This window comes from Phalacrocorax aristotelis, chromosome 5 (genome assembly GCF_949628215.1).
Source record: "Phalacrocorax aristotelis chromosome 5, bGulAri2.1, whole genome shotgun sequence".
Taxonomy (NCBI): domain Eukaryota; kingdom Metazoa; phylum Chordata; class Aves; order Suliformes; family Phalacrocoracidae; genus Phalacrocorax; species Phalacrocorax aristotelis.
The window spans coordinates 32877110-32903625 of record NC_134280.1 but is presented as its reverse complement, the minus strand read 5'-3'; the positions used below and the strand labels follow the sequence as shown (position 1 = coordinate 32903625).

The 26516-nt window shown below is 39.4% G+C and overlaps 2 protein-coding genes across 4 annotated transcripts; both read right to left on the bottom strand.

Moving 5' to 3' along the window:
* Positions 1 to 1791: 1791 nt before the first annotated feature.
* GTF3C3 (general transcription factor IIIC subunit 3) lies at positions 1792 to 23380 on the bottom strand. 3 transcript variants are annotated; one of them, XR_012660688.1, is made up of 19 exons: positions 23189 to 23380; positions 22033 to 22135; positions 19335 to 19531; positions 18788 to 18911; positions 18083 to 18274; positions 17638 to 17803; positions 16432 to 16579; positions 14641 to 14713; positions 13547 to 13633; positions 12393 to 12496; positions 11590 to 11694; positions 10932 to 11134; positions 10226 to 10327; positions 9190 to 9325; positions 8281 to 8518; positions 7728 to 7918; positions 6923 to 7047; positions 4113 to 4265; positions 1792 to 3167 (listed from the first exon to the last, which is right to left on the bottom strand). XR_012660688.1 is itself a non-coding variant. In XM_075093891.1 (19 exons), exons 1-19 carry the CDS (start codon positions 23285 to 23287, stop codon positions 3045 to 3047), a joined length of 2736 nt encoding a protein of 911 aa, XP_074949992.1. In that variant the 5' UTR covers positions 23288 to 23379; the 3' UTR covers positions 1792 to 3044. The 3 variants fall into 3 exon arrangements, 1 of the variants encoding a protein (XP_074949992.1); XR_012660687.1 differs by having other exon boundaries at positions 6923 to 7042; positions 11590 to 11761; positions 23189 to 23379; XM_075093891.1 differs by having other exon boundaries at positions 11590 to 11761; positions 23189 to 23379.
* Positions 23381 to 23950: 570 nt separating this feature from the next.
* C5H2orf66 (chromosome 5 C2orf66 homolog) lies at positions 23951 to 26176 on the bottom strand. Its single transcript, XM_075093890.1, is given in 4 exon segments — positions 23951 to 24196; positions 24615 to 24815; positions 25747 to 25884; positions 25886 to 26176. Coding segments are annotated over 3 exon segments (435 nt in total). The 5' UTR covers positions 26000 to 26176; the 3' UTR covers positions 23951 to 24196; positions 24615 to 24632.
* Between the last annotated feature and the right edge of the window lie 340 nt (positions 26177 to 26516).

Genomic DNA, 26516 nt, shown 5'->3' with positions numbered 1-26516 from the left:
ACATACTGAATGCAAAGTCCAACAATATGGCTGTGATCATTAAACTTGGTACCTATATTTGTATAGCGACAGTCTATTCCAGCTTCAACACATCCTCTTGCTTATTCTAAACCTGTCTGGGGCTTAGGGTAGAAGGCAGTAAGAGATGGTGTAATTGTGAAGGATGACTATATCCCAGTACCTTTACACTTTAGCACTATCTTAAGTTTTGGCTACGCCTGCTTTAGCAAGTGATGCAGCTCCGTGGGTCACGTGCAGATTGAAAGAGCTGGTGGTCTGGATGTCCAGGATGTGTTTTGGGTTGGTTTTTCACTTCAGATTTGCTCCAGTGTGATCCTGCTGACTGAAGCACTTCTGAAAACCATTTTCTAAGTTGCTTTCATTTGAAAGAAAACTAGTTCGTCTGCTCAGAACCCACCCTGCAACGTGAACCACAGTATGGTGAATGGCAGCTCACCCATTTGAAACATCAGAAATACACAAGAGACAAGAACTTACTATTTTCTATAAACAGTGATTTCAGTAAAATTGTAGTAATCTAACACTGCTGCCATGTGCACGGTCAATAATTGAGGTCTATGTTGCTAGCCTTTCCCCAGGCTTGGTAGCTGCTAAGCCTCTCGTAGTTACATAAAAATGTAATATATGTAGTAATATTTGCAGTACTTAAAAATGAACTTTCTAAGTAGCAAAAAAGTTAGGTTTGGTTTGTTTGTTTTTTCCTGTTTGTTTTTTTTAATCTTGTCAAAAGCTGTTTGCCACCTGTGTTTGCTACTTGTCAATGCTGGTATCAGGTAGGCACAACTGAAAAGGTATGATTCAGTTTTTAAGGCAGTCAGAGATGCTTTTATGAGAAGCCTTTAAGTATGCCCTGAGTTAGTGTTTTATATAAAATAGCTCTTCAACAATAAACAGCTAACAAAATTACCATGTTTAAACCAAGTAGTTTAACAATCTGTCAGTGTGTTTGACTGCAACTTTAACAAATTCTCTTAGGGAGGCTTGAGGAATATTCCCAACATGCGGACAGATGAGGCTGGCATTGATTTAAGTATTCTTTCCCTCTTAGTCCTTTGTTCTCAGTGATTTATGAAAGCTTTCCCAAAATTGTAATGGCTGGATTGTAAGCTTTTCCTGCCTTGCCCTTTGTTCCCACACATTCAAGGTGAGGGTGGACGAGGCTCTGAGCAACCTCATCTAGTTTAAGATGTTCCTGCTCATTGCAGGGGTGTTGGACTAGATGACCTTTACAGGTCCCTTCCAACCCAAACTATTCTATGGTTCTGTGATTTTACATTTCAGTAAACTAGTCCTTATTGTGAAGGAGAATTAGGAAAGGTGCTGGGTTCATTTCCCCCAGTGCTACATTCTTGTGAGCATCCTTAAAACAAGCTACAGCTAGGTAAGCCTAAATGTGACTATAGCACACACCAAAATAAATCCCATACAGACACTCATACCCCAAGAAATATGTGTTTCAAACTCACAGTCCCCTGTGTATCTTCCATCCCTTACATAAAGTACAATGATGAAATGTGCAGTATGTGTTCACCACTTCCTTGTTTGAAAAAATTCCAAAGTAAAGGCATGCGACTTGTATTTAGGCAGCGCTGCCAAGTATTATTTCCAAGTAAAACATGCTGTCCTTTTGCGAGTTAGTGAGATTTTCTTGGTATCTGTCTCTTACCTTTGTATTCTCACTAAGGCCCAACACATCTCTAGTGAAGTGGACATGCAATATGTTGTAATTTAATGAGATTTGAGATAAAACTGCCTTACCTTTAAAATTAGTCCAGACAATTCCACAAGATTTATTTCTTAATCATTGACTGCAATTGTGTGAAATGATTACAAAACACAAATACATATAAAAGCGGGCTGAAAACAAATAGCATTAGTTAGCTGTGATACCATAAGTAACAAGAGTGCTTGGGGGGGAACAGCATGGTTTGTTTTTTATTCAGCAAACTACCAGGCTGAAACATGTTTTTTCAGCCATATTTTGCTGTAGTGCCTAATATATATCCATTTCTCTCTCTATATATATAACTATATATTCTTTTTATTTATGATAAAGGGTTACATCCCACTTCTCTTGCTGGGCTGGAAGCAGCATGCTTCCACCATCACTTGCTACTGTTCAGCTGTCAGAAATAATTAAAACCCGAGACCATTTGCAAGATATGTTAAATAATAAACTGTAACGGTATTATTGTATTAATTTTTGTTATAAGCTATTCAGTAGGCTGTATGTTTGCTGAGAATGAGTAAACATTATAATTAACCTCATTTTTTATTAAGAAGTTCAGAAGATGAACAAAGGTCACACTGATTTCAGTAAAACTGAAATAAACCATCTTCAACAGCCACAAGGAATACGAACTCCTAGAAAATTCTGAATACTTTAAAGATCTTGAAATACTGAGTTCTCCATCCTCTAGGGATTAGTATGAGCCCATTTCTTCTATATTATAGTAATTTAATGCTGCACATTAAATAACCCTCATCACCAGTGAATACGGCTTCTTGAACAACCTCACTGGTAACTAGTTGAAATATTGCACGTTGTAGATTTTCCTTAAAAAAAAAAAAAAAACAAAAAACACAAAAAACCCTACAAACCGCACCAGGCTTCAGCTGTTGCTGTTTGAGTCTATATACAAGAACTTTCAGTTATAAGATGTAATGCTCAGATGACAGCGGCTCTGCCTTGCCCAACACTTTTTGCATTCAGATTGGGTGTCTGCCTCAGGCAGGCTTTACTTTTTCTAAATTTCAGGCCGGATAATTCAACAGAGCAATGCATCGAAGGAGAAGAGCTAAGTAACAGACACACCTGAGCACGTCAGCGTTATACTCTGACCAGTTTCCATCCATATGCCACGATACAGTTCAAATGTCAGAAGTAGAAGAATTCCATATACATGCCACAATCCCGTCTCTGACCATCTCTACAAAAAGTTGCACATAAAACCGTTTTCCCCAGCATTGCATAATGCAAAGGTTAATACAAAGAGTATCAATTCCACCTGCCACAAACCTCATCATACAACCGCGTAGGTATACAACATCTTTTGAGCCATTCTTGTATTTCCACTGCTCTGATAAATAAGCGACAAGTTAAAGGCAGTATCTCTTCTCAAGTCTGTCTGATCCATTTCTATTCCCTGTAAAAATAATGATTTAAAAAAAGTTATCTATATGCAAAAATAGTATAAAACTTGAAACATGAGTAGCAGCTACAATGGAATCAAATCACATATTCATGGTTTCTACAGGCATTCACCTGTACAGAAAGCAAAGAAGTAGTAGTCCTTGTGCCCTCCCTCTTCAATGAGTTTCCACATGTTGTTAATCACCAAAGAGCTATATAATTACATACTCAAAACATCAGCTGTAAATTAGATAGCTAGCTCGTAAAACAGGAAAGTACTATCTTAATTTGTCTTTGTATGCAAAGTATTTGTTTCTACAATCAGTGGGTGAATACCGCCTCTCTCTGACATGGTCACAAGATTGCTGCTTTGAACTCCCAGCGCTGACTAATGCCCATGTTTCTCAATTTACCAACCCTTCCTGTTTTCTGAACACACTTGGATTTTTTTCTACCTCCCCATGACAAAGCTAGGCAAAAAAACTTTCCCTCAGACCAGACTTGTAAATGTATGACACGTCAATTAGGATGATCTAATACAGATCCAATTAGAGCAAAACCATGGCTCAGATGCATTTCGGCATTCTTAATACTGGTTCATATTGCTCCAGCAGGCTGTTCTACAGCATGGGTGAGTATATAGAACTTCCAGCTACAATTTATTGCATGTAATAGATATAAAGTTCAGCTGTTTATTCAGGTAAAATTGTTTAGCAACCCTTTTTGCTGCTACTTCAGCCTATTAGTAAACCCTTCAAAATTCATAAGCCTTTGAAATTAACACATGCTTAAATACATTACCAGGTGACAATCAGATTTAGAACGACGAGGAATTACAATACAAATTAAAGGAAACTCAACTACAGAGATTTTTTTATACCTAGTTTAACTATGGCTGAGAAATCGTTAACACTGACCTGACTTTATTCTCTGTACATAGCTCACAAAGATACAGTACCTCTAAGGTGAGAGGAGGAAGCTCGAGTACTTTTTGGTAATAGTGGATTGCCAGGTGCAGTAATCCCAGCTGGTGAAGGCCACGGCCAAGGTTGTAGAAAGACTCTTGACATGGTCCGCGCAGGTCCAAGTACCGGTGAAGGAAGGAGAATCCCTGTACAAGTTATGCACATTTGTGAATGTTCCCTTTAAGGAGATGGCAGTAAAATATGCTGGGGAACCGGTATTTAAATATATCTATTTCAGCCTTTGATCTATGCTTCCCCACAAAACCACATGCAAGTTGAAGGCAAAAAATAAGTTGTGTTTGATTTGTCGAGACCAAAAAAACTGTGCTCTGTCAGTCTCACTGCCATTGATAACAATGGGTAGATCTTTTTAATAAACAGAACACACAGTGACTTGCGGCACTAGCTTGCTAAATATAGACCTACGTACGTATGTGTGTGTGCTTATGTAATACACACACGGGTAAGACTGGTTCATGTTCGGAAGGGCTGACCACCTTAAAAAGCATGCAGCCAAAGGATGGGCTAGAGCAAGGTCTTATTTTTCTTAAAAAAACCAAAACACACCAAAAAAGACCCCAAACCTTTAAAGATAACCCTCCCCAACATTTTTTTTTTTAAAGGACAGTAAAACCCCAAACCTTCATTTCCTTCCCTTCACTCTCTGGCTTGGATAGTGGCAAGAAATGGTTTAATTCTACAACTTTTCAGAATTCTGCAAAATTCTGAACTCCATGAAGTACATACCAAAGTATTATTTCTGGAATGCAGCATATTCTTTTCCTGATCTTGTGCTCCACATAAGTGTTCACTCCAATACCAGTTATCAGGGAAATGATCAGTGTATCATTTTATAGTTGCCAAAAATAAACATCACTGAAAAGGGCATGAAAACCCCATATATCCTAAGCAGTAGGCGAGAGTTCCTCTCCCTTCTTGAAGCCAACATTTACTGCCAAGTCTCCAGCAGAATTTGAAAGGATTTTTTTCAAATTTAACAAATTTAAAGTTGAAGCACTCTGTGTTATACTTTCTTATTTTGCTTTTAGTTTAAAATTAAAACATATATATTTAGACTATATGACTAGCAGAATCCCAGGTGTACATGATTTCATTACCAACCTTAGTGTGAGTACGCAGTCCTGCTGTGTGGCCCTCTGTCTCCTGTGTGAGACAGAGGAGCAGGACCCAACAGGCACCAGGCGCCTATTTGGGCGCTGGTGGCCCAGGTGATGTAAAACAGGGCAACGCAGAAGGTGACAGTGACCGGGCACCAGTGGAACAAACTAGTCTCATTTATACACTGGCATGCTGTGAAGTGAGAGAAGTGATTTGTTTCTCATCGGTAGGATGTCACTGCCTACCAGCCTGGTGTGTTACGGACTCTTCATGACTCAAGGTCTGTATGATGCTATAAAGATGAATGGCATGAGACCAGACCTACCTCCCATACAGAACAAAGGGAAAGACGGAGAGGCATATTATTTTACATTAAAATGCAGTGTTTTGTTTGACACTGAAGGAGCCCTGGGCAAAACTTTGGAGGAGAGACAGATAGAAGAGGTTAATTCAGAAGGGAGAAGTAGAGCACACAACTTCTTTATCCTCTTCCGTGCATTTTGTTTTGTTACCACTTTGGAGTGTGACGATTCTGTTGTAAACAGAGGGCTTTCTTTCTAGGGACCGTGTTGGCAATCAGAGAAGATACCTCCTTCAACATGAGGAATTAGTTTAGACACAAGCAGCTAATGATCATAATTTAGGTCACCAGTATGTCAGCGTGCTTGAATTATTAATTGGCTACAATAGGAGCAAGAGAGGATGTAAAAATACCAAGTACAGTAAGCAAGAAATGAGAAGAGAGAAAGCAGGGAACTGTGTCACCACAGGGTAACACAAATAGGACATTGTTCAAGTATGTTATAAATGGACAACGTCGCAGCCCCTGATTAGAGAAACTGGATAAAAGCGTTAAAGTTAGGCCAAAGCTTCCAAGTTCTGAATGTCTTAAATTGGATACTGACATAATTGGTCTTGTTTTAGAGTAGCTGAGGACCATTTTTCAGCAATTTCAGAAGCCATGAGAGCTCAGAATCCTCACCATATTCTGCTGACTCTGAGCTCAGTGGCCACAGGAATTAAAAGGCATTTCAAGTTAATGAAAATACTTGGTGGAGAGTAGAGGAAATTAGTTTCAAGATTCTGTTTGGGAATAATCAGCCTGCGGTTTGTAACTGGATCTGGCAGATGAAAGAAAAATGCGAATAAGGAAGCTGAAAAATTGAGGGTAGCATAAACTGGAGTTCACAAGGCCCTTACAAAGAGGCACCTAAAAGGGGGAAGAAAAAAGAAAGACGGGGAAAAAAAACCCACTAAGTTGGTAAAGTTTACTTCAATAATGCAGTTTGAGACATCTATGCCACATGCCCTTCATAGACATTTTACCCTACAGCACTTCTTTAGAGCAAGGCAGGGCAAGATGAAAAATCTGGAAGAAAATCCAGACTACATCAAGACTGAAATTAGTAATATTTTCACAAGCAGCTGGCAGCTGCTAACATCTATATGAGTAATCATTGTATATGCACAGCAGAACAAGCTACATTTAACTTAGAGGAGATTCAGATGGGTATGACAACAGTTCAAAAGCATCATCATCTGTGTTAATGTTTCACCACTTCCCCCTTTTGAAATGCCATATTGATTATGAAAAGTTATTTAAGCAGAGTAGGTTGTAGCCATAGCTGGCTGCGAGATAAAAAGCCAGGAAACACTACAGGTAAAAATAATCACACTAACTCACCTGTACTAGAAGAGCGTGCCTTTTCAACACATATTTCTGAGAAGCCATGTGGATGAAAGTCAAGCCAATACAAAGACTGTACAGAGGTTCATCTGGGTTTGCACGAAAGGCTTGCACGTACTGTCCTAAAAGCAAATAATCAAATCAGGATGTTTGTTGGGAAAAGCATTCTTTAAGTACGTAAGGGCAAAAAAGAAAATCTTCAAATCAGAAGTGTGAACTAAGAAAACAGTTTAATATACCTACATCAAAATACACAGGAAAAAAAACATGAAACAATTTTTTTTTCTTTTCAGCACTTCTTGGATTCTGAAGGAAAAACACCAACTGTGGTGTAAAAATATAAGCAGAAAAGAATCAGGCACAGAAGGCAAACAAGGTCCGTGCTGGGATTTACATCCTGGAGGCCACATGCCTTAAGCGTGACATTTGGAAGGCTTGACTGAAAGCAGTAAGTCAAGCCCTTCAAAGTCCTGCTTAATTTGTCCAACCAACTCTTTTCACTGTTTAAATTGGTCTGTTTCTGTCCTCCTTATTCTTTACTATTGTTAGCCTTCGATTATCTTTGCAAGTTAGTTATATTTGCAATGTCTGCTAAACTGGAAACATACCAGCTTAGGTTTTTTTAGCAAAACTCTTTAGTGATACTTTGATTTGTGTATAGAATAATTAAGGCACCAGACTAACACCGTGAAGCCACCTATAATTTTCTGATGTATGAAAAAAAAATTACTTCAATAAATCTTTCTCTGAAAAAAACAGTCACTTGTTACATTTGTTAATATTAGAACGTTAATGACATTACCAAGAGCGTGCTTGAAACTGCCAGATACAAATGCATTATGCCCGTTTAGGACACACAAGGCGTGATTATCAGGATTTTTCAGCATTAAGCGGAGACAAAAGCGATGGTGTCGGACATCCTGAGATTGCATAGTAACTTGATTGAATATGTTCCATAGCTGGGGTTTATTGACATTTTCCATTACCATGATTCTACAGAATGAAAAGTATACAAGAAATTAGTAAATGCTATAGTAAATACTGTATCTGCAATAGAACCTCAATGGTTTAGGGGTGGTAATAAAGAGGAGACGCTCAAGGACCAGGACTGAAGCAAAGTGGAGAGTAAAAGACAGAACCAACGGTTCTGGCCAAATGCAACCTACTGCATTATGCTTTTTTTTTTTTTGTGTCAAATGCTATCAGAAAGCTCCTTTAGTTTCAACAGCCTTATCTGTTTTAGTGAAAGCTGGAAAGCATCAGCCGGCCTCTTTTAGCAATATTTTCAGCAGTACAACCACAGCCTCTGTGGAAGCAACTACAGAACAGATTGCTCTACCTTCTCAGTACCCCACCTGATATAGTTGTATGCTTTTCGGAAGTTCTTGTCCAGAATTGCAGCAGAGAGCCCAAAGTATTCCAGCTCCTTGCGCTTTTGTCTATCGTCATAAAATGAATAATATTCCAATGAGGAATCCACTAGTAGCTCTGCCTCCTTGTAGCGGGAGAGGTCACACAAGGAATATATAGCCTTCAGGAGGAGGTTCCACCAGTCATCTTTTGTCAGAACACTCGTGAGAACAGCAAAAATTGCTGAAAATATTGAAGTCAGTAAATTGAGAAAATTAAAACGAGAGCTAAATTCTTAAAAAAAAATTAAAAACAAGGCGCATACCTCAAACCGATCTTTTCAAAAACATCTCAGCATTAACAGGTAAAATAAAGACAAAATATTTACTTTTTTTAATTTAAGTGCAGTTTGTAAAGCACCAGCAAAAAAACAGTCAAACCTTGGGAACAAATGGCAAGAAATACACACAGGTCACATTGTAAACGTACTACATGAATGCGCTGAAGTTACTCTTCCTAATCTACCAAACAGTGCTTAGGAATGGGTAGTCTGGCTCAACCAAGTCTGGGCCAGTTAAAAAATTTCTACAAAAATCACACCATTTAAAAAAAATGTATTTCTATTATGTTCTAGATTTGCGTGTATTATATTTGCACTGAGGAGAATGTTGGACCATATGATCTCTAGAGGTCCTTCTCAATCTGTAGTATTTTGTAGTCTTACTATTTTTCTCTGAATGGGGATTGTTCCCTTAAATTATATTCATCTTCATTTTTGCTGCCTTCTTTGCCCTAGAAATAAAGCAATATTAACAAGAACTGCACGGATTTAGCATGCAAAATAGTAACGTTTATTTCATTTTTCAGAACTAAGAGTTCATCTTGTCACTTTGTTTTTAGTAAACATTCGTTACCTTTCGCATCGCAATTTGCTGTCTCTTGGTCGTCATTGTCAGAAATTTTATCCCTTGACACCTTAATAAGATAGAGGTGTCTCTCTCCAGATTTGGAACTAGATATCAAACACACCTGAGCTCTGCTCATGGCTACCTAGAAACAAATTTAAGGGCAGCATTTCAGATTACATTAATACATCCTATGCCAAAGGCAGCTTTACGGCCAATCCATCTTGCTCGCGCCACATGCCAAGGCAGTCTGCAACTTAGAAACGCCACACCAGAGCAAGACCATGAGAGAGAACATTCCCAAGGGGACCATCATCTCTGCATTGTCTCGTGCTCCAGTGCAAACTGGGCTATGCAAAAGATACAAACTCTTCAAATGACTTCAAAGAACTTTTCCTGGGATTGGAACATCCCTGTATATATTGAAATCAAAACTATTTGCATAGAGGCACAACAGGAATAATGCCTTTCAGTATCACTCCAGCAATACGTGGATAGTCAGCTATTCCACCAGTGTAATACGACAGTAATGGCTCTGACCAGATGGATAATACCGAGGTCTAAACATTCCCCTCCCTCACTTCCTGTTTAAAAACAAACAAAAAACAATGAACACAAAACCACCACCACTGTATTTACTGGCTAAACAAATTCTTCTTTGGTCATTTTATCATAAGAAAATATTAAAAAAAAAAATTAGGAAATCCAAAAGAAAATTGTTGAACCAGAAGCCAGTATCAACACTTCAGGAAAGCACTACACCGGCTGCTAAAAAGGTAAGAAGCAGCTTTACTATTCAGTGTGTTCTAGCTACACCGAGAAACAGGGAGTTGAAGTCACTGTATTAAGAATTATACACACAAGTGGTCCTCTGTTCTGAACACTACCAGCAGGATCACCAGTACTACTGCCTCCCTGGAATATTATCTAACAAAATTACAAAACCATCTGCACATCAAAACCACTAACACTCCTCCTGAGTTTGTCGCTCAATGCAACTCACAGCTGTCCATTTCTTAAAGTGTAGCTGGAGAGATTGGCTTACCTTCAATAGCATTGCCAGCATTGTAAGTAACGTGTCTATGTAACCATACATCTTGCCTTGGGAATACAAGAGTGTTGAACGATGGAGGAGTAGCTTTAATTCCTAGATAATATTGAACATTATTATTCAATCTCTTGCACAGAGCGTGAGTTTATAAAACAAAAAATTTTGACTCAATACAGTACTAACAGGGTTGTAAAAGCTTCTAGAAAGTTGTAAGAATCTTAGCAGCAGCAGGTAAGATCCCCCCAAACTGCCCTGCAGTAGTTACTGTTTCAAATTCTCAAATTTCAGAGAAATTTGGCATAACTCTTACTTATAGTGAAGGTGCTGCTGGAGAGGGGATATAGAACCTTTGCAACACCATCAGTTAGAATCAATAGAGGCCAAACCCAGCAGCTTGTATGCAGCAACTGGATGCAAAGTGATTGGCATCAAGACTGGTTCTCAGCAGCCAAGAGCTTGTACATCACACGCAAGTAATAGGTGGGACAGAGGAAATACTGATAAAATGGTCAGGGAGAAAGAGCCACGACGACTCGTCCCTGATACTCTGTAATGAATCATTCGCTGTGCTCTGAAGGCTCACCATGCTGTAGATAAGTAAGTCTCAATCCCTGGTCCTATACAATTGACATCTTTGACCACTACCATAGTTTAGCAGAAAAATACATCATAAACTGGAAGCACAGAACACTTTACCCACCTGTTGGGCAGCGTTAGCATCCTGAGCCAGCGTATCCGGATCATACATTGGTTCCAGAGCCTCCAGAGCTTTTTCAGGTCGGCCCAGCTGCTGCTGAAGTGTTGAAAGTGAGATTCTGGCATCCAGATGCAACGGAGCAAGATCAACAACTTTGGCATAGCTCTCTGCGGCACGCTCCATGTGTCCCAAAGCCTTCAAGCACTCTAGATATACCAGAAACAACACAACACACTTAAGTGGCAGAAAAAGATTTCAAAGCTTGCAGAATAGTTAACATACTTTTCAGACACTTTTTCTGTTAAAACCACCCAAAACATGTACCATTAAAGTGAAAATATTCAGAAATATGTACTGATGCATCCACAGTTTCACTTAAAGCATCATCAGTTGACACAGAATGGAATGCAGAATAGATGCTGTTTCACTTAAGTGAAAAATAAAGTATTTTTAGCTGTAGTAAATTTCAATCTATATGAAGAACTAGAAAATGTTTCATGACAGGGTTGTCATAATAAACTCCAATTACAGTTTTGCAAATACCAACTATCATTCAACATGTGAATCTAAAATTCCAGTGATCTTAGAGGTCCCTGGAAATGCTCAGCATTGTATTATCATCTCTCAGTACCACATGCTCAGCAGTCCTGCTTCTTCTCACCTGCATGCCGAAGCCAGACAACAGCCAAGTTGTATCGTTCTGAACAGACAAGGGAACTCAAGAGAGGCAGCGCTGAGTTGTATTCTCCAACATCCAGAAATGCCTCTGCAACGTCCAAATACAAGTCACCCATTTCTTCTGGATTTTGTTCCACCAGAGTGGTCAAAAGAGGCTTTAAAAAACCCACACAAAACACCAAAAGCACAAATAACCAACACAAACATTTCTTTAAGATATGGTTACTAGAAACTTACATTTTTATGCTATGATTTTTTTCTATTTGCATTCTGAACTACATTTCCTTTATTTAAATGTTAGTTTAAAAGTGAAAAATGAAGACTCTAATTTCAGAATTCCTGAAAAAGCCAAGTTTTTGTATTCTAGGCATTTCACATCCTACCCATACCCATCCATGCATTTCACATCCCATGGGTGAAAGCGCCCATCAGTGAGGAGTGCTTTTTATGAAAGAACAGTCTTCAGTTTTAGTAGGACTTCAAAACACAGCGAAGATGTGTTCCTTACTGTTCAGCAACTTTGCAGTGTGGTCCTGGGCCTGACACAGCACACAGGCTGTGATTTACTGTGCTTTAGTAATACTTCCACTGGAGGCATAATTTATATGGACAAAAATAGTATTTCTGCTATTACAGGTTTGCTAGGTTTCTCCCTTGGAGTGGAAGGGAAGCAAAGAGAACCCCCACAGCTCTCTCAATGACCTCAGTCATACAAAGACAAGAAAAATTACTTGCTTTGGTAATGCATTAGAACATCCCCCAACTTCTGAGTTGGTTTCTACTTACATTGAGCGGCTCTAGGATGTTCAAGTGAACCAGGCACACCATCAGCTTGACCGTGATGTCTATGGGAACGCTTTCAGGTATGCAGCAGCTGACCTTCTCCACAGCTGTGAGAAGATAAAGAATTTCTTTCTGAACGCACAGACTTTAAGAGTCACTTCACAAGCTCCACATCCCCTCCAGGCTGTGTTCAGCTACAGTGAATAAAGTATATTCTCATTGACTCTGGCAAATGTTGTAGGCCTGCCCTCTCCCTTTCTTCTGTATCTCTCCTGATAGTTGGGAAAACTTCCTCCTACTGTTTCTGATCCTAATAATGTCATCTGAAGTATCAAGTGCTGTCAGTCTGCACCGACTTCAACAGCAGGATCCCGTAGGACGTGCTTAGAGCTTTCGCCCTCTTGAGATGTGCTTGGTTCATAACGCTTTCCTTTAGCAATTTATGCACCTGTACCCTCTTCTTGCTTTCTGAAGGAAATACCCTGCATTAAGCTTCTTCTTAAGCTAAGTCCCACGTATCAGGGATCTGGCTGTACACATTGCTAAACACAGTTAACTACAGAACTTCACACACCACACAGAATGCAATCTGATGACAATGCAAACATGAGACTAAGTAGAACGCTAGCAAATTACAGGTCATACAGCAAAACTTCACTATTACACTTCCTTCATATGCAGTCATGACACCTCCTTAACTACCCCATTTAAAGTTCTCCGTCACCTTAATTCTTACACCAGACATTCAAAGGGTGATTGCTATATATTGAAAAAACTGTGATTGCCAACATAAGGCTTCCCTGTTACCTTCTACATTCACATCCAATTACTGCAAATCACAACATGCAGATTAATTCATCATTCTGTGAACATCTTAATGCCCAGCATGAGAGTAACTATTCCCCAATCAATAAATTCCTACAAAATGAAAAAATTTTCTTTTCAAAGTGGGTAAACCCTGGGAGAATGCTTTTGGCTTTGGTGGGTTAGAAGTAAATTCTGAGCAAGGAAGACAGTGCACAAGAAACCTTGTCTGGACCAAGCCCCACTTCTCTGCTGTTAGAAATCTTTCCCAATTTTTATACAATTGTAAGCTGATTCCTGAGCATACGATCAGTTCAGAGACTTGTATAAAATTCAAAAATTAAATCACTTACCTGCAGCACTGCATTCAGCAACTGGATGACTTTGGTCATCAGTCACTGCCTCCTGGTTTTCCTGAGTTTCTTCCACCGCCCCTGTATCTTTTTAAAAAGAATAACAGATCACTGTAGCAGCACCAGCTAAGCCAAAAGTTACTCGATTTTGAATCCATACTTGATTGGTGGCTTACTCTGAGAAGTGGACTTTTTTTTAAGGACAGCAGAGCAGGAAGCATTCAAAAACATTATAAAGCAACTGTGGGCAGGGAACCAAGATCTTGGGTAGTTTAGAAGCTTTGTCTTATGAAATTACACGTCCCAGATAACTTGGCAACACTGTGTTTTAATTCCTAGACTCACTATAGTTTTGCTTCTTATAGATTGTCTGTTAGAAGTCTCTACCAGGACAGTTGTTCATTGATCAACTGTATTTTTACCTGGTCCATTAAAGCAAAAAGCCAACAGAAGTATCTTCCACCACGTTGGGTTTGGACCAGACTGCTGAAAAAACCAACCAGTTTAATCACAGAACAGACTGTCTGCTTACAGAGCTGGCGTGCTGCGCTCACTCTACAGCCCAAACATTTTCAGATTCAAGCAATGACTTTCATGAAGCCGGTTTCTCAAAGACAACCTACTTTATTCAATTACAAGCTAATATCCCTAGATTTCTATATATCAAAACATTTAAAAGTTTAATACAGAAGTAGGGTTGATAAAGAATATTATTCTCAGGTCAGAGGTTGATATTCTAGAGAATAGATGCCACTAAACTTATCTAATCTTTTTTCAGAAGCTATTTAGCTGGCAGAAATAACTGGCCTGATGTGAACACTCCGAGGAATGTTTAGAACTTTAAAAGGCCTCCAGTTGCCTGGAGAGCAGTCCTTGTCCTTAATGAGTCAGCAGGGCTAATTGGACATCAGAGTAACTCCTTATAGAAAGCTAAGGTCATGGCATGTAACTCATTAAAAACACTGAAAAGTTTCAGAAGAGAAAAGCCTGTCAACATGCATCAAAATACACCCATCGGTCGAAAAGGTAATGGAAAGAACGATGTCATATTAGATGAACAGCAGGGTCATACTAACCGCTTGTTAGCTACTTACCTTTTTTCTCCTCAGTTGGACTTTCTTCTGATACTTTCTTTTCAAGTACAATTCCTGCAAAATCTGTAATAACCTAAAACAGATGAGTAACTCAGATAATTTTAAAGATTTAAAGAATATATGGAATCACCAGCCCACATGGCAGTTGTTTTAGACATCATAAAAGTTATCAGAAGAAAAGCTGCATTCATTTCACCAGGGGTTAGCTGACTGATATTGAGTTTGATCACCTGATGTCTTTGTCCACTATTTTTGGACTACTTTAGATGATCCAGCCAGGATCTCTTTAGCAAACATAACAGTTACCTTCATCACAACTAGAGAAGTTTTTAGCCTTTATAGCTTCTTTTAATGTCTTTTGGAAGACTGAAAAAGAAAGCAAAGCACCACGTAAACTCTCCACAGATCTTTCCAAAGTGCTCCAGGGATTCCTCAGCCTAATACGTTGCAAGGAAACCATACGGTTTGTCTCAGTTAAAAGAAATAATTAAATAAATTTCACAGCTACATACAGACATTTTACAACAGTCCTGGTCATACACATCATGACCTCAATAAAACTACTGTAATTCAATAGAACAACTAATTAAAAAAAATGGAAACCAAAGACAGATAATTCAAGACATTCACTTGCCAATGGGGAGCTGCAAGGGGGGAAATGCACAAGTGTAAAGGTCTAAGACCCAATGCAGTCTGGTATTTTGTTCATAAATTGAAAAGGAAATTTTTAAGTCATTACTGCTGCCAAAACAAGAGTGATAAACACAATACACGGCCCTTAGAGGAACACACCAGACAATTGTATTAAGACAGTTATTTTTAAAGGCTCGGTTTACCAGCTCAAATATAGTTTCAGCTCTCCAGGAACAAGAAACACCATCACAGGAATAGACCTGAGGAGAACCATCAAGAAGATACAGGGGAACAGTTCTATGACTGAGTACTGTATTAATTAATCTGGCAGCTAAATACTGTGTACATAAAACTGACTGATTTTAAAACAGAAGGAAGTACAGAGAAGGGTCAGAGGAATTGTTTGCAGGCTCCTCTGCACTGACAGGGAGAGAACTAAATAAAATCTTGAGAGGAAAAAAAAAGGAGGTAATTTAATATCAGCAAATAGTAATGTTCACAAGGAGAAAGTCCTAACAGTGTCTCTTCAATCTCTCTTGGAAAGTATAAGAATGGCCAGATACCTAAGTCTTTCCTCTCAAAGCCAGACCAAATCAACTCGGAAACATGCCTCAAAAGTGAGGGTTAAACACCATTAGAACAAACTGGGAACAGATAAGCGATCTCCAAATCCTGATGCCTTAGAGTCAAGATGTATTGTCTTTCTGAAATGTATGCTTGATGCTTAATGCATAAGTTATTAGTTGTAACACAAGTATGCCAGATAAAGCACGACAGTCCGCATTTGAACCGTTAGCCCATTCACTGCCATCTTTTTAACCTTCAACTTAGAGAATGCCCTTTGCTGGTAGTACTCACAAAACCAGCTTGTAGGCCTTTGTTGGCTACTAAGATCATGGCAACTGTACAGAAGGAGAGGAAGAATCCCAAAATTTTAAACCTGGCACAGCATACAAGTCTATCAGCCCCCAACTTATTAAATGAAGCCGTTAACTTCAATGCTAATTACTACAGAACTAATAGCAAGCAATCTGTGTCTGATAAGCTCTACCACCATAAGAACATGACCATATTTAAGCACTACAGGAATATAAACTGTCCATCCTGACTTGCAAAGAAGTGCTGAACATGCTACAAATATGCATTTAATTCCCATACCGCCAATGCTTTGTCATACTGTTTGGAAGAAATATATAGTTCAGCTGCAATGTTAACATCTTCCATGGAGACAAGGCTCTGGTGTTTAGTAAAGGCTTCTTCTATTATCTCAATAGCAGAGGTCACATCATTGGCTTCATAATAACTCCTATAAAACATAGATATGAGATACTAAGTATTTGAGATAACTGACAATACGTACTTTGAACACTAGCAAAAGGATTTTCATATTTCTTTCAGTTTTGCCTATTAACAAATATTTTCATGAGCAAGAGTAAGTTAGAAAAGACAGTGAAGAAAGGGATGTTTTTTCTTTCCTCACAACTGCTGACAATTTTTATTTATTTCAAATAATTACCCTTTTTTTCTCCCCTCTATGTTAGGACATCACTGGAGTTTTCATCACAATATCCCTCACCTCAAGTCAGGTATTAATAATGTATCACATTAACCTGGTTTCAGAAAAAATGTCAAGGATAATATTGTTACAGTACACGTCCTTGCATTATTTTGGTGCATTTCACAACCACGAAGGTCAAAAGACTTAAACTGTTCTGAAACAGGCCAATAACAGCTTTCTGCAAGTTATGCATGAGAAAGCTGAAATATAAAGTAGTTAAACAACTTACTAAAAACTACCATGAGAGAGCTACACACTTTAACCACAAGCCTTCTCTGTCTCAGGCAAACTTCTGTGACTTCAGCTGCTCTCAGTAGCAGAAAAGGGGAGGAGGCAGATTTCTACCTGCCTGGAAATGAATCACAAATGACATATAAACTATATTCTGTTGCAGATGGTTTGTATTTCTGATTGAATACTTTGTTTCATTCAGATCTGCCAGCAATAAGTTTCCAGGTCTCTACTGAGATTACATAGATTAAAAATGTACTGCATCTGTATATAGTTGTATACTATTGGCATTTTCCCAGTAATCGGTATGTGCATTTTATTCTCTTACTCTACAAGAATGCAACACTTCTAAGATGATGCATTGATCCTACTCAGGATAACTCCCACAGGCCAGGCTTTGGAAACATCACAATAGTTGGGGGGTGCATGCTTGTGTGGGGGTCACCGCCAGCAAAAACACCTGCATCCCGTGGTTCCAGCTCCACACCCAGCTTGAATCAGCTGCAGAGCTTATTCGTACCAGCCTTTGAGAAACTCTGGAAAACCAAATTGCAATATTTAAAAATCTAACTTACTTTGCCATGTCTCTAGCCAACTGCATGAAGCGCTCTCCATCAGAGGGAGACAGGAGATTCAAAATACGCCTGTAGCCATCCATAGCCATCTTATGTTCCCCCAACTGTTCATACAGGCTTGATCTCTCCCATAGATAACGCACGTTGGTTGGGTCATATTTCAGAGCTACAGGGAAAAACATACCAGTAGCCTAGTTTAGGAAAAGGCAACAACAGATTTCACATTCATTTCCCTGACTAGATGAATGTTAGCAGACATGCACAAGGTTTTTGTAAGAAAAGAACATTCTCTATTAAAGATTCACTAATCTTTTACCAAAGTCCAGACAGAGGTACCAGAATCTTAGCAAACTGCAGCAAACTAAATTAAAAAACAGAAGAAAACAAAATTATTGCCATTAGCACCTAATGTTTATTTTAACTATTAAAACGGTTGCTACTCTACCTTTTGTGTAGCAGAAAACAGCCTGTTTAATATTGTCCTGTTCCAGTGACATTTCTGCTAGTCTAACCCATTCCTCAGTATCACTAGGATTTAAGTGAGCTGCAATCAGTTCAAACTGTAATGATTTCTCCATGTCACCCTGGTCTTCATAGATCATGGCAAGAGTGGAAAATGGCTCATGGGCAAGAGGAGCTGTGAAAAGACAAGAAGAATGACTAAGAACTCTTGTTTTAAAACCACCTTGACAACAAATAACTTGCCTTCCTGCAAACAACAGATATCAGATTTATATGAAACATCAACATTGCTCTGTTTAAATTAAAAAAAAAAATTGCAGACAAACTTCTAGTTCCATTTTATAAATGATTAAACAGCCTGACTGAATCTAATAACGAACACTTATATCATTATTCTACATCGTAAGTCATGCTGATGTTTATACCTTGGTTCTACAAAGACAATAAAAGCAAACTGTGTAAAGCTAAGCAAAGGCCCAGGCCTCTGCAGAATCAGGGGGCTAGTTCCTTTTTATAAGCAAAACAATAAAGGAAATGCACCACATATTCTTAATTCCACACTACTTATACAGAGACTTTCCTTGTGCCGAGTATTCTCGTCACCAGTGAAGCCACGCTGAATTTTCCTGATGCTCACGGCAATTTCACCCCATCCTTAAAGCCAAAAAGTTTTACCATTCTAACATACCTTGCCGAATGATTTCCATGCACATTAGAATAGCCTCCTCGCGTTCTCCTCGAGCAAACCTGATATTGGCCTCTCCCATCAGACCCCTCAAGGCACGAGGAAGTTTGCTGCGAGGTCTTTTCTCCTAAATTGGAAAAGGGATATTATTTCTACGAAGGATTCAGTTATGCCCACGTTCAGGAGCCATCAGGCACACTTGTGCTTAACACAACCTAATCGCAAGTTATCTAAGTACTAGCAATATTAAAATGACTTGACCAAAACATTTGCTCATTTTCATAACTGACAGAGTAACTCTGATGTCTAACACAAACATAATCCAGACACTGGAAAAACTAGTTTCATTTTTTTTGAAAATTTTAAAACAGTAACCTACAGTAATTTTTTAAAAAACAAAGACAGGCAACACCAACATAAGCAGAATTACCCTTACACAGAATTATTTTCAGGCAAATTTCTCAGCACGTAGATAAAATGACACAAACAGGCATTTAGGCTCTCTGCTTCAGGAGCTACGGGAAAGTTTCATGGAAGTTTAAATACTTGCTTTCATCATTTTCTTGGTCTCTCGATTAAGTACCATCTCCAACACAAAAACATCTCCAGCTGTGGGTTGCTCAGTAGTTCCTTCTTCCTCTTCTTCTTCTTCCTCTTCCTCTTCATCCTCCTCCTCCTCTTCATTTTCCCCAAGCATGGATGCAAAGACCCGATGAACAGATTTACTGACACCATCTGAAGTTTCTCCTGGTTGAGAAAGAAGAAAAAAAGGTTTATGATGTAATCAAGAATACACGCTGCTTATCAGGACAAGTGCAGAGAAAACGGAATTCTTTGTAATTAGTAGCCCCCTTGAAACAGCTATTCTCTAAGAAGGAGGCCTGCAGAAATGCAGAAAGACTATTAACAACCTCTTTGGGTTTAAAACTGCATTATTCATCACCAATGCTCAGTATTCCCCAGCCTCTAGCATTTTTTGGATATTTGAAATGAAAGCACAGAGGAACACACAGAACGAAGCAACAGTTTATTCAACATTTTTCTCAATCCATACAAGAGAAGCATATTAAGCAATTTTCAGGCACTGAACTGGTTGGACGGAATAAAGCTTTTCAGCTGAAGAGGCTAAGTGAGCAGACAATTATACTAAACAATAACGTGGCAACCAATTTTTAGAAGTAATTTAAAACAAGATCTTGTAACCATTCCATCCATGACAATAAGTACCTTTTAACGTACGTAAATGTAAAATCCAGATTATTCACATTTCTCCAGTAAAAGCAGTAACAGAATTCTTTAAGATAAATATGATGTTATATATCCAAAATAAATATGCTTAAAGCATATAATTTTAAAAGTGTTCACATTTTTTAATTACAAGTTTTCATTACTAAGTTAACCCAGTGTTATAACTGCCCACAAGTCTATATCTATGCAAAATACCAAAACATGTAGTGTTCAAAGGTTTCAGCTAGGGGATTGGGCAAATAGAGTTGATAAAAGAATAACAACAGTATCAAGTTGGGACTGAAAAGTAAATCTATCATGTATCGCCCATATACAGGAGGGAACTGCATACTACACCTGAGTTTATGTTTTTTTGGTTTTGTTTTTTTTCTGACTTGGATATATTTGGTTATTTTTATTCTGACTTGGACATTAAGCATCTAAAAATCAAGACTCTTCTTCCCCCCCTCTGAAAACCACTAATTATTAACTTAATTTTCCTTTTATTTCAGTCTCCTTGGCTGCAGAACCATCTGAAGATTGTAGCAGATTAGCTCTGAAGATGCATGTAGCAAAAGTGATTTTAACAGTGACCTTTTCTAACATTTTTCTTCTGAATATCCTACGTCTGATTCTAATAGAAACTCTAAATAGCGATAAATATTATCAGTGATTCCTTGATTCTGACTGCTCTTGAGACTTCTGTGTCCTCTGTAGTAAGAGCAGAAGTAACACTATCACACAAGTCTATCATGATATTTTTGTTCTTAGATAAAGATAACGTGCATGAAGAAACCCCTAACAGATTGGGTAGAACACAGAGAAGGAAAGAGCACCTTGGAAGTATTCAGAGACATCCGCAAAAAGAAGGGGTCAATAAGGAACCACAGGTATCTGGCTCCAACCACATTTCCAGTGTTCATTTTCTGTCCTTCTTGGATGAGGGCTGGCTATACTTTCAAAATTAGGCATCACTGACACACATTTTAGGCGAGACAATTTAAGGCCTATTTTTTAAAATTAAGAAAAGTAAAGAAAAAACAAAACCAAACAGAATTATGAGATTTTGCAGTGAAAGAACCAAGAGGAGTCTAAGAACCAACACAGATCAAAAAGTGCACTTTGCTATCTCACACCATTGGCAATCCCACAAGAATATGCCCTGACTGGTGCAAGAAGTACAGCTTCTGAATAGATGGTGTCTGAAACAGACTGCAGCACTCTAAATGGCAAGCTCAAATCCAGAACCTGAGGCATGGGATGAGCAAGGACTGATACAAACTAAAGAAGTGCTGCTCCCACCACTTCCAGCAAGTCCTTTCACTATGTAGGAACCCCAAGGATGTTAAGCTTGTTTTGCTAAGGCACCGAAGAAAACATTACCATCCCAGTAACTGCACAAAGAAAGCCAGCCAGGGAATCTGTAGCTAGGAATATCCAGCAGAAAATAAGACGACAAATAAACGTAGGCACTCTAAACAGGCCAAAGGATAACTGAATGGGAGAAAAAAAAAACACAAAGAAAAAACCCTCCTCTTTTTAGTTATTTTAATTCACTTTGGATGACAATGGAAGAAGGCAACGCTCACACAGTAGAATCAAATATTCTGAAAAATCAAGTCTCAGGAAAAGACTAGCAAAGAGATGAACCGGAAAAATCCAAAACAAAACAGAAGACTTTCTGAGATGTTAAAAGCTTTGAATTATTTGTAACTTTAGAGAGAGTAAATAGCTGAGACACGTGGTTAAGAAGCTGGGGGGGGGAGCGGAGGAATGGAGGGTTTCCCAGAAAAAAATGGCCAATTGACCAGATCCGGCCCTTTAAAAACATTGAACAAAGTTAAAACCCTCACTATGACTCTGAACATCCTACGAAGATATACATTCTAACAATGTGCTTCAACACCCACAGGTTCAAAAGAAGCAGCCAGGTATTTATAAAAAGTCAGCTATCAAAGAGCAAATGCTTTCAATGACCTTTTAAATATATTTTTCACTGAAGTTATTATGGAAACATTTACCGTCAGTTTCATCATGGCTTTGGGATTTCCCGGATGCTTTTCTGGATGAAGACGGAGCCTCTACATCTTCGGCATTTTCCTCAGCAGACGCACTTTCACCATCCTACACACACCACCAATATCAGTTGCCAGCTTTACAACACAACTCATTCCTATTTCCCTAATATTTACAATTAGCACTTAGACCACCAGTTTCCAGTTTTTGCACTGAAACAGGTGGAATAAGTGCTATATTTTTAAACAAACAAAAGCCAGCATTACTTGCTTTCACACCATTTATATTCTCATCAATGTGAGGTGACTCAGATGGTGACTGTTCACATTACTTTTGACTGAAGAGCCTAGCCCATTGCTTATTTGGCATTGCAGTGAGGTAAGATCCACGGCTGACAGTATTAAAAAAAAAGTTACAAACGTGTGACAAATCCTTTTAGAAGCCTTCCTTTTTAAACACAAAATGAGATATCAAAATAGCACTTGTTAATCCAGTAAGAAGGTTGCCTAGGATATCACTTGTCCTTCCATGATATCCAAGTTCTGCTGAGTTTGCTCTCTGAAGACCGGGAAATACAGAAATTCGGTTGCGTTTTGATACAAAGTTGGTGAAGTTAAAGTTAACTACAGCACTCCAATCAAGCACACAGAATTTCTTGTAATACCTCCATCTGCTTACTTTTAGACACAGAGCTGTGTCTCTCCGTATTTATTGCTGCCAAGAAGCCACAACGGTTTCCAAAAGGAGTCAAACCGAATCTCTTCCTTAGATCTCACACAGAAGGCTGTGGGGGAGCGGTATCCAGTATACGCTGGACAGTTTTATACTGAAACCTGTTTCTGCTCATTGCTCTAGCCTAAAGAAATAATTAATTACGGTTCCTGAAGGCAACCGCCACTAGCTTTTGCTAAGTCCGGGGAAGCGAGCCGCGGCGGCGTGCAAACCAAAACGCTGCATTCTGCACTTCTGACAGGTGCAGAATGAAAAGTTTTACTAATTTTTGCACAGATATTAAAAGTTATGCAGGCACAATCAGCAGCTGAGCACAGCAGCACTTCACACGAGCCCGCCCCCGCCCCCGCCAGAGGGAAGGGGGGCGCCGCCACGCTGCTCCCAGGCGGCAGGGCCGGGCCGTAGGGCCGTCAGACGGGGCAGACTCACCTTCTCGCGGCTCTTGCGCTCCTCTCGCCGCCGCTCGAACTCCTCGAAGGAGATCTTCCCCTCCAGGTAATCGATCAGCTCCGGGCTGAAGCCCGACATCGCGCCAGCAGCACCCAGCAACGGAACCAGCCACTGCCGGCGCGGGGGACACTTGTTCAGGGAGGTACGCCGGTCCGCCGCATTACGGCGCCCGCCCCGCCCCGCGCCCTCACGCACGAGTTCCCCCCCCGGCTCGGGGGAAGCACGGCCTCCGGCTCGGGAAGCATGGCCCCCACGGGAGCGGTCAGCCGAGGTGGTTTGGGCTGGGGGTACTCCTCAGCCCGGGGGGCTGCAGAGAAGCGCCGCTGTAGGCGCTGCTGCCAGCGGCGTAAGGGCAGGAGGCGCGAGGGAAGCTCCTCTACCACCCCCCTCCCTGTAGATGTTCCGCCTATCGTTTATGGCCCCAGAAATGGGTGTTATTTTCACATGAGAAGGGTTTCCTAACGGCATACATTTACACAGCTATTGCACAGATGAGTTATTGACAGGAGCACGGTCAGAAAGGGGAGGAGGGCTGGCTGCAAGACACCAGCAGCCGTGGGGCCCTGGGCCAGGGCCAGCATCGCCCCATTCCCTTTAGCCTCCCAAGAAAGTAACAGATTTATGATAAGAGTGTGTCCGAAAAATTGCTGCAAAGCACCTTAAGACGTCTAGTTCTAATAAATTGAAAGGTAGCGTGTTCACCACATTCAAACAAAGACACTTGGTGCTAGTGAAAAGCACTCCGTTGCACTCATCGTTTATTCACGTTGAAACAAACACAATTCTGCTAGGCAAACTGTAGTAGCCAAACATCACACATTTGTCAACAGACAGCAAATGTGCTAATTACAGCATGACAACACATTCCATAGGTAAAAACTGCGATAGTGAGGAAAATTTTAAATTGTCAGGTAACAGTTGAAAAGGCAAAGCAGTAATATTTTGCTGTGAAGATTGCCCCTTCTCATGAAGTTCAAAAGTTAATGCCTGAAAAAGAGGGAAGAAAAAAAAAAAAAGGATGTGAGACAAATACAGAGATATTTATATGCAACCAGAGTATGGTCCAAACCAAGACCTGGTAGCACTGGCTGAAATACCCCAAGGGAGCGCAGCAGACCTCTACCTCCAGAAAACAGTTCTGAACACTGAAAAGAACTACCGTGATGATCCTGAATTATGCAGGACAAATTAATTCCACCAGTTATTTTCTCATTGCTGCTGTAACTTACAGCAGAGCTACAACACCCCTTCTAAAGTCCCTTTTCATTTATTTGTCATGCACGATACTCATTGTGTGGTGCAAATTTTTGTTTTCCTGATACAAAAAGAAGCAAGAGTCACCTGAATCCAAATCTTTCACTTGGTTACATGTAACAACATTAGAGGAAAAGGCATCCTCTTTTACCTTGGTCAGCAGCATCTTTCAGCCTTTGAAGTAATTTGGAAAAGAATTTTTTCTTTCTTCATAATCTGCAAATGCAGAAGCAATAGGATCTGAGTAGAACATGACAGGCCTTGGTCCTTCATTGTTCATAGTGAAAGTAGCTGGGAACTTTCTGAGATCAAGACCCCTGCCCGAAAAATAAGCCTGGAGCGTTCTGAAAAACTGAACATATTGCATATGTGAAAATAGAGCACGCCCTACAGATATTATTTCTATTGACACAAAGTAGATGTAATAGTTGTTCCTATGTGGGATGAAATCCTCTGTTTGGATCATAAACTGGTACAATATAGGCAATATAATTCAGACATGTCCACTCTGTCCATGGCTTGCGCATCTTACACAGTGTTGAAAGACCACTGTGTACTGACTGTCTATGCTCCCCACCAAACCAGAGAGGATTCAAACTGTATCCCTTATAAAAAAGGCACAGCAAAACCCTTGCTGAGAGCAAACAGGACAGTTCTGTTACCCATTTCTCTAAGAAAAATGTTCTCTAAGAGTTAGCAACAGTGGGCAATTGATTTGAACTAGCCCCTTAGACCGCCTAAAAGTAAAGATTAATGCTTCTTAAAACAGTGAGGAAAAACTGTGGGAAACTGATTGTTTTCCTTCACAAATTCCTTATAAGATCTTGCAAATGCTCTCTTAATGATACTTGCTTAGCTGTAATTAACTTTCAGATCTTTAGTCACTATTTATAACGTCAGATGCAGACTTGTACTTCCAGAAGATGAAAAACATGCAATCAACAGAGTACACATTTGAGAGAAACATAATAATCATTCTTCTTCTGTTTCATAAAACAAGTAGTTCTATAATCAAAATACATCTTTAAAAACTAAAGCTGCTGGATAGAGATATAAGGAAGTTTTATACACTACTGCACACTGAGAATGTCTCTTCAGTTAAGGGGTACATCTTGACTGAAGAATGCTCATCCAGTTGTGGTTATCGACTGTACAAAGTGCAGTTACTAACACTACACTTAATGGGCCCCTGTTACCTTTAAATTTAGAAGATAAAAAGTCACATGATAAAAAAAAAAACCCAACACAAAACTTAGGCTATCTTTCTTGCAGCATTTCCTTACCAGGTCTCTGTTTCTAGGGTTATCTAGAGGTTTCCATTTTTCTTCTGGTTGGAAAGGAGCACCCTTTGCCAATCCTCTCACAGCCAACACTGTACATAGAACCAGGAGCACCACTTTCCACATGTTGAAGAGGTGAACAGGCTATCTGTAAGAAGGACAATGAACCGGACTCCTTAAATCCTATAAAGCTGTCACTGGTAACAAATAAAGCAAGCGTGACAATCCAGTGCAGCGCCAAAAATAATTTATCCATGTGAAAATCTGCCTACTGCAGATTATATCCATGTGCTGTCAACTGGTTTTGTGTGTTTTCCTAGAGAACAAATTATTCTAAAAAGTGTTCCCCATACAAAAGCTATTTCTAGACACTGCATTCTCTTTTTGAGAGGGACTAGTATGACATTTAATACAAAATTTATATTTGTAAATTTAGATTTATTACATACAGCCATTTTCCTTAGCTGATTAGTTACAGCATCAGATCTTTGTGTGCTCCAAGGAGAATGCAAATATATGGCTTGAGATCCAGATAGCTCAATTTTTAAAATTGCATGAAATGAAGTGTACTACACATATTGATAAATGCAATAATAATACAGCCTGGTATAATACACTAAAGACCCATTTCACAACTTGATTCAAGGGGAAAAAAAAAAAAGAAGAAATAATTCTCCCTTTCACATTCTTTAAAATAAAGCTTACCAGTGAATTTGGCTCTGGCTTGCCCCTTCTTGGTTAGTCTCCTTGTAATCTGTGAACAAACTGATCTC

Coding starts and splice junctions, on each gene's coding strand:
- GTF3C3 (XM_075093891.1), bottom strand. CDS start 23,287: ATGTCGGGCTTCAGCCCGGAGCTGATCGATTACCTGGAGGGGAAGATC. Junction 9,326..10,225: donor TGCTGGCAATGCTATTGAAG/GTAAGCCAATCT, acceptor ATTTGTTTCTAG/GTAGCCATGAGCAGAGCTCA. Junction 7,048..7,727: donor CAGTTTCAAGCACGCTCTTG/GTAATGTCATTA, acceptor ATTTGCTTTTAG/GACAGTACGTGCAAGCCTTT.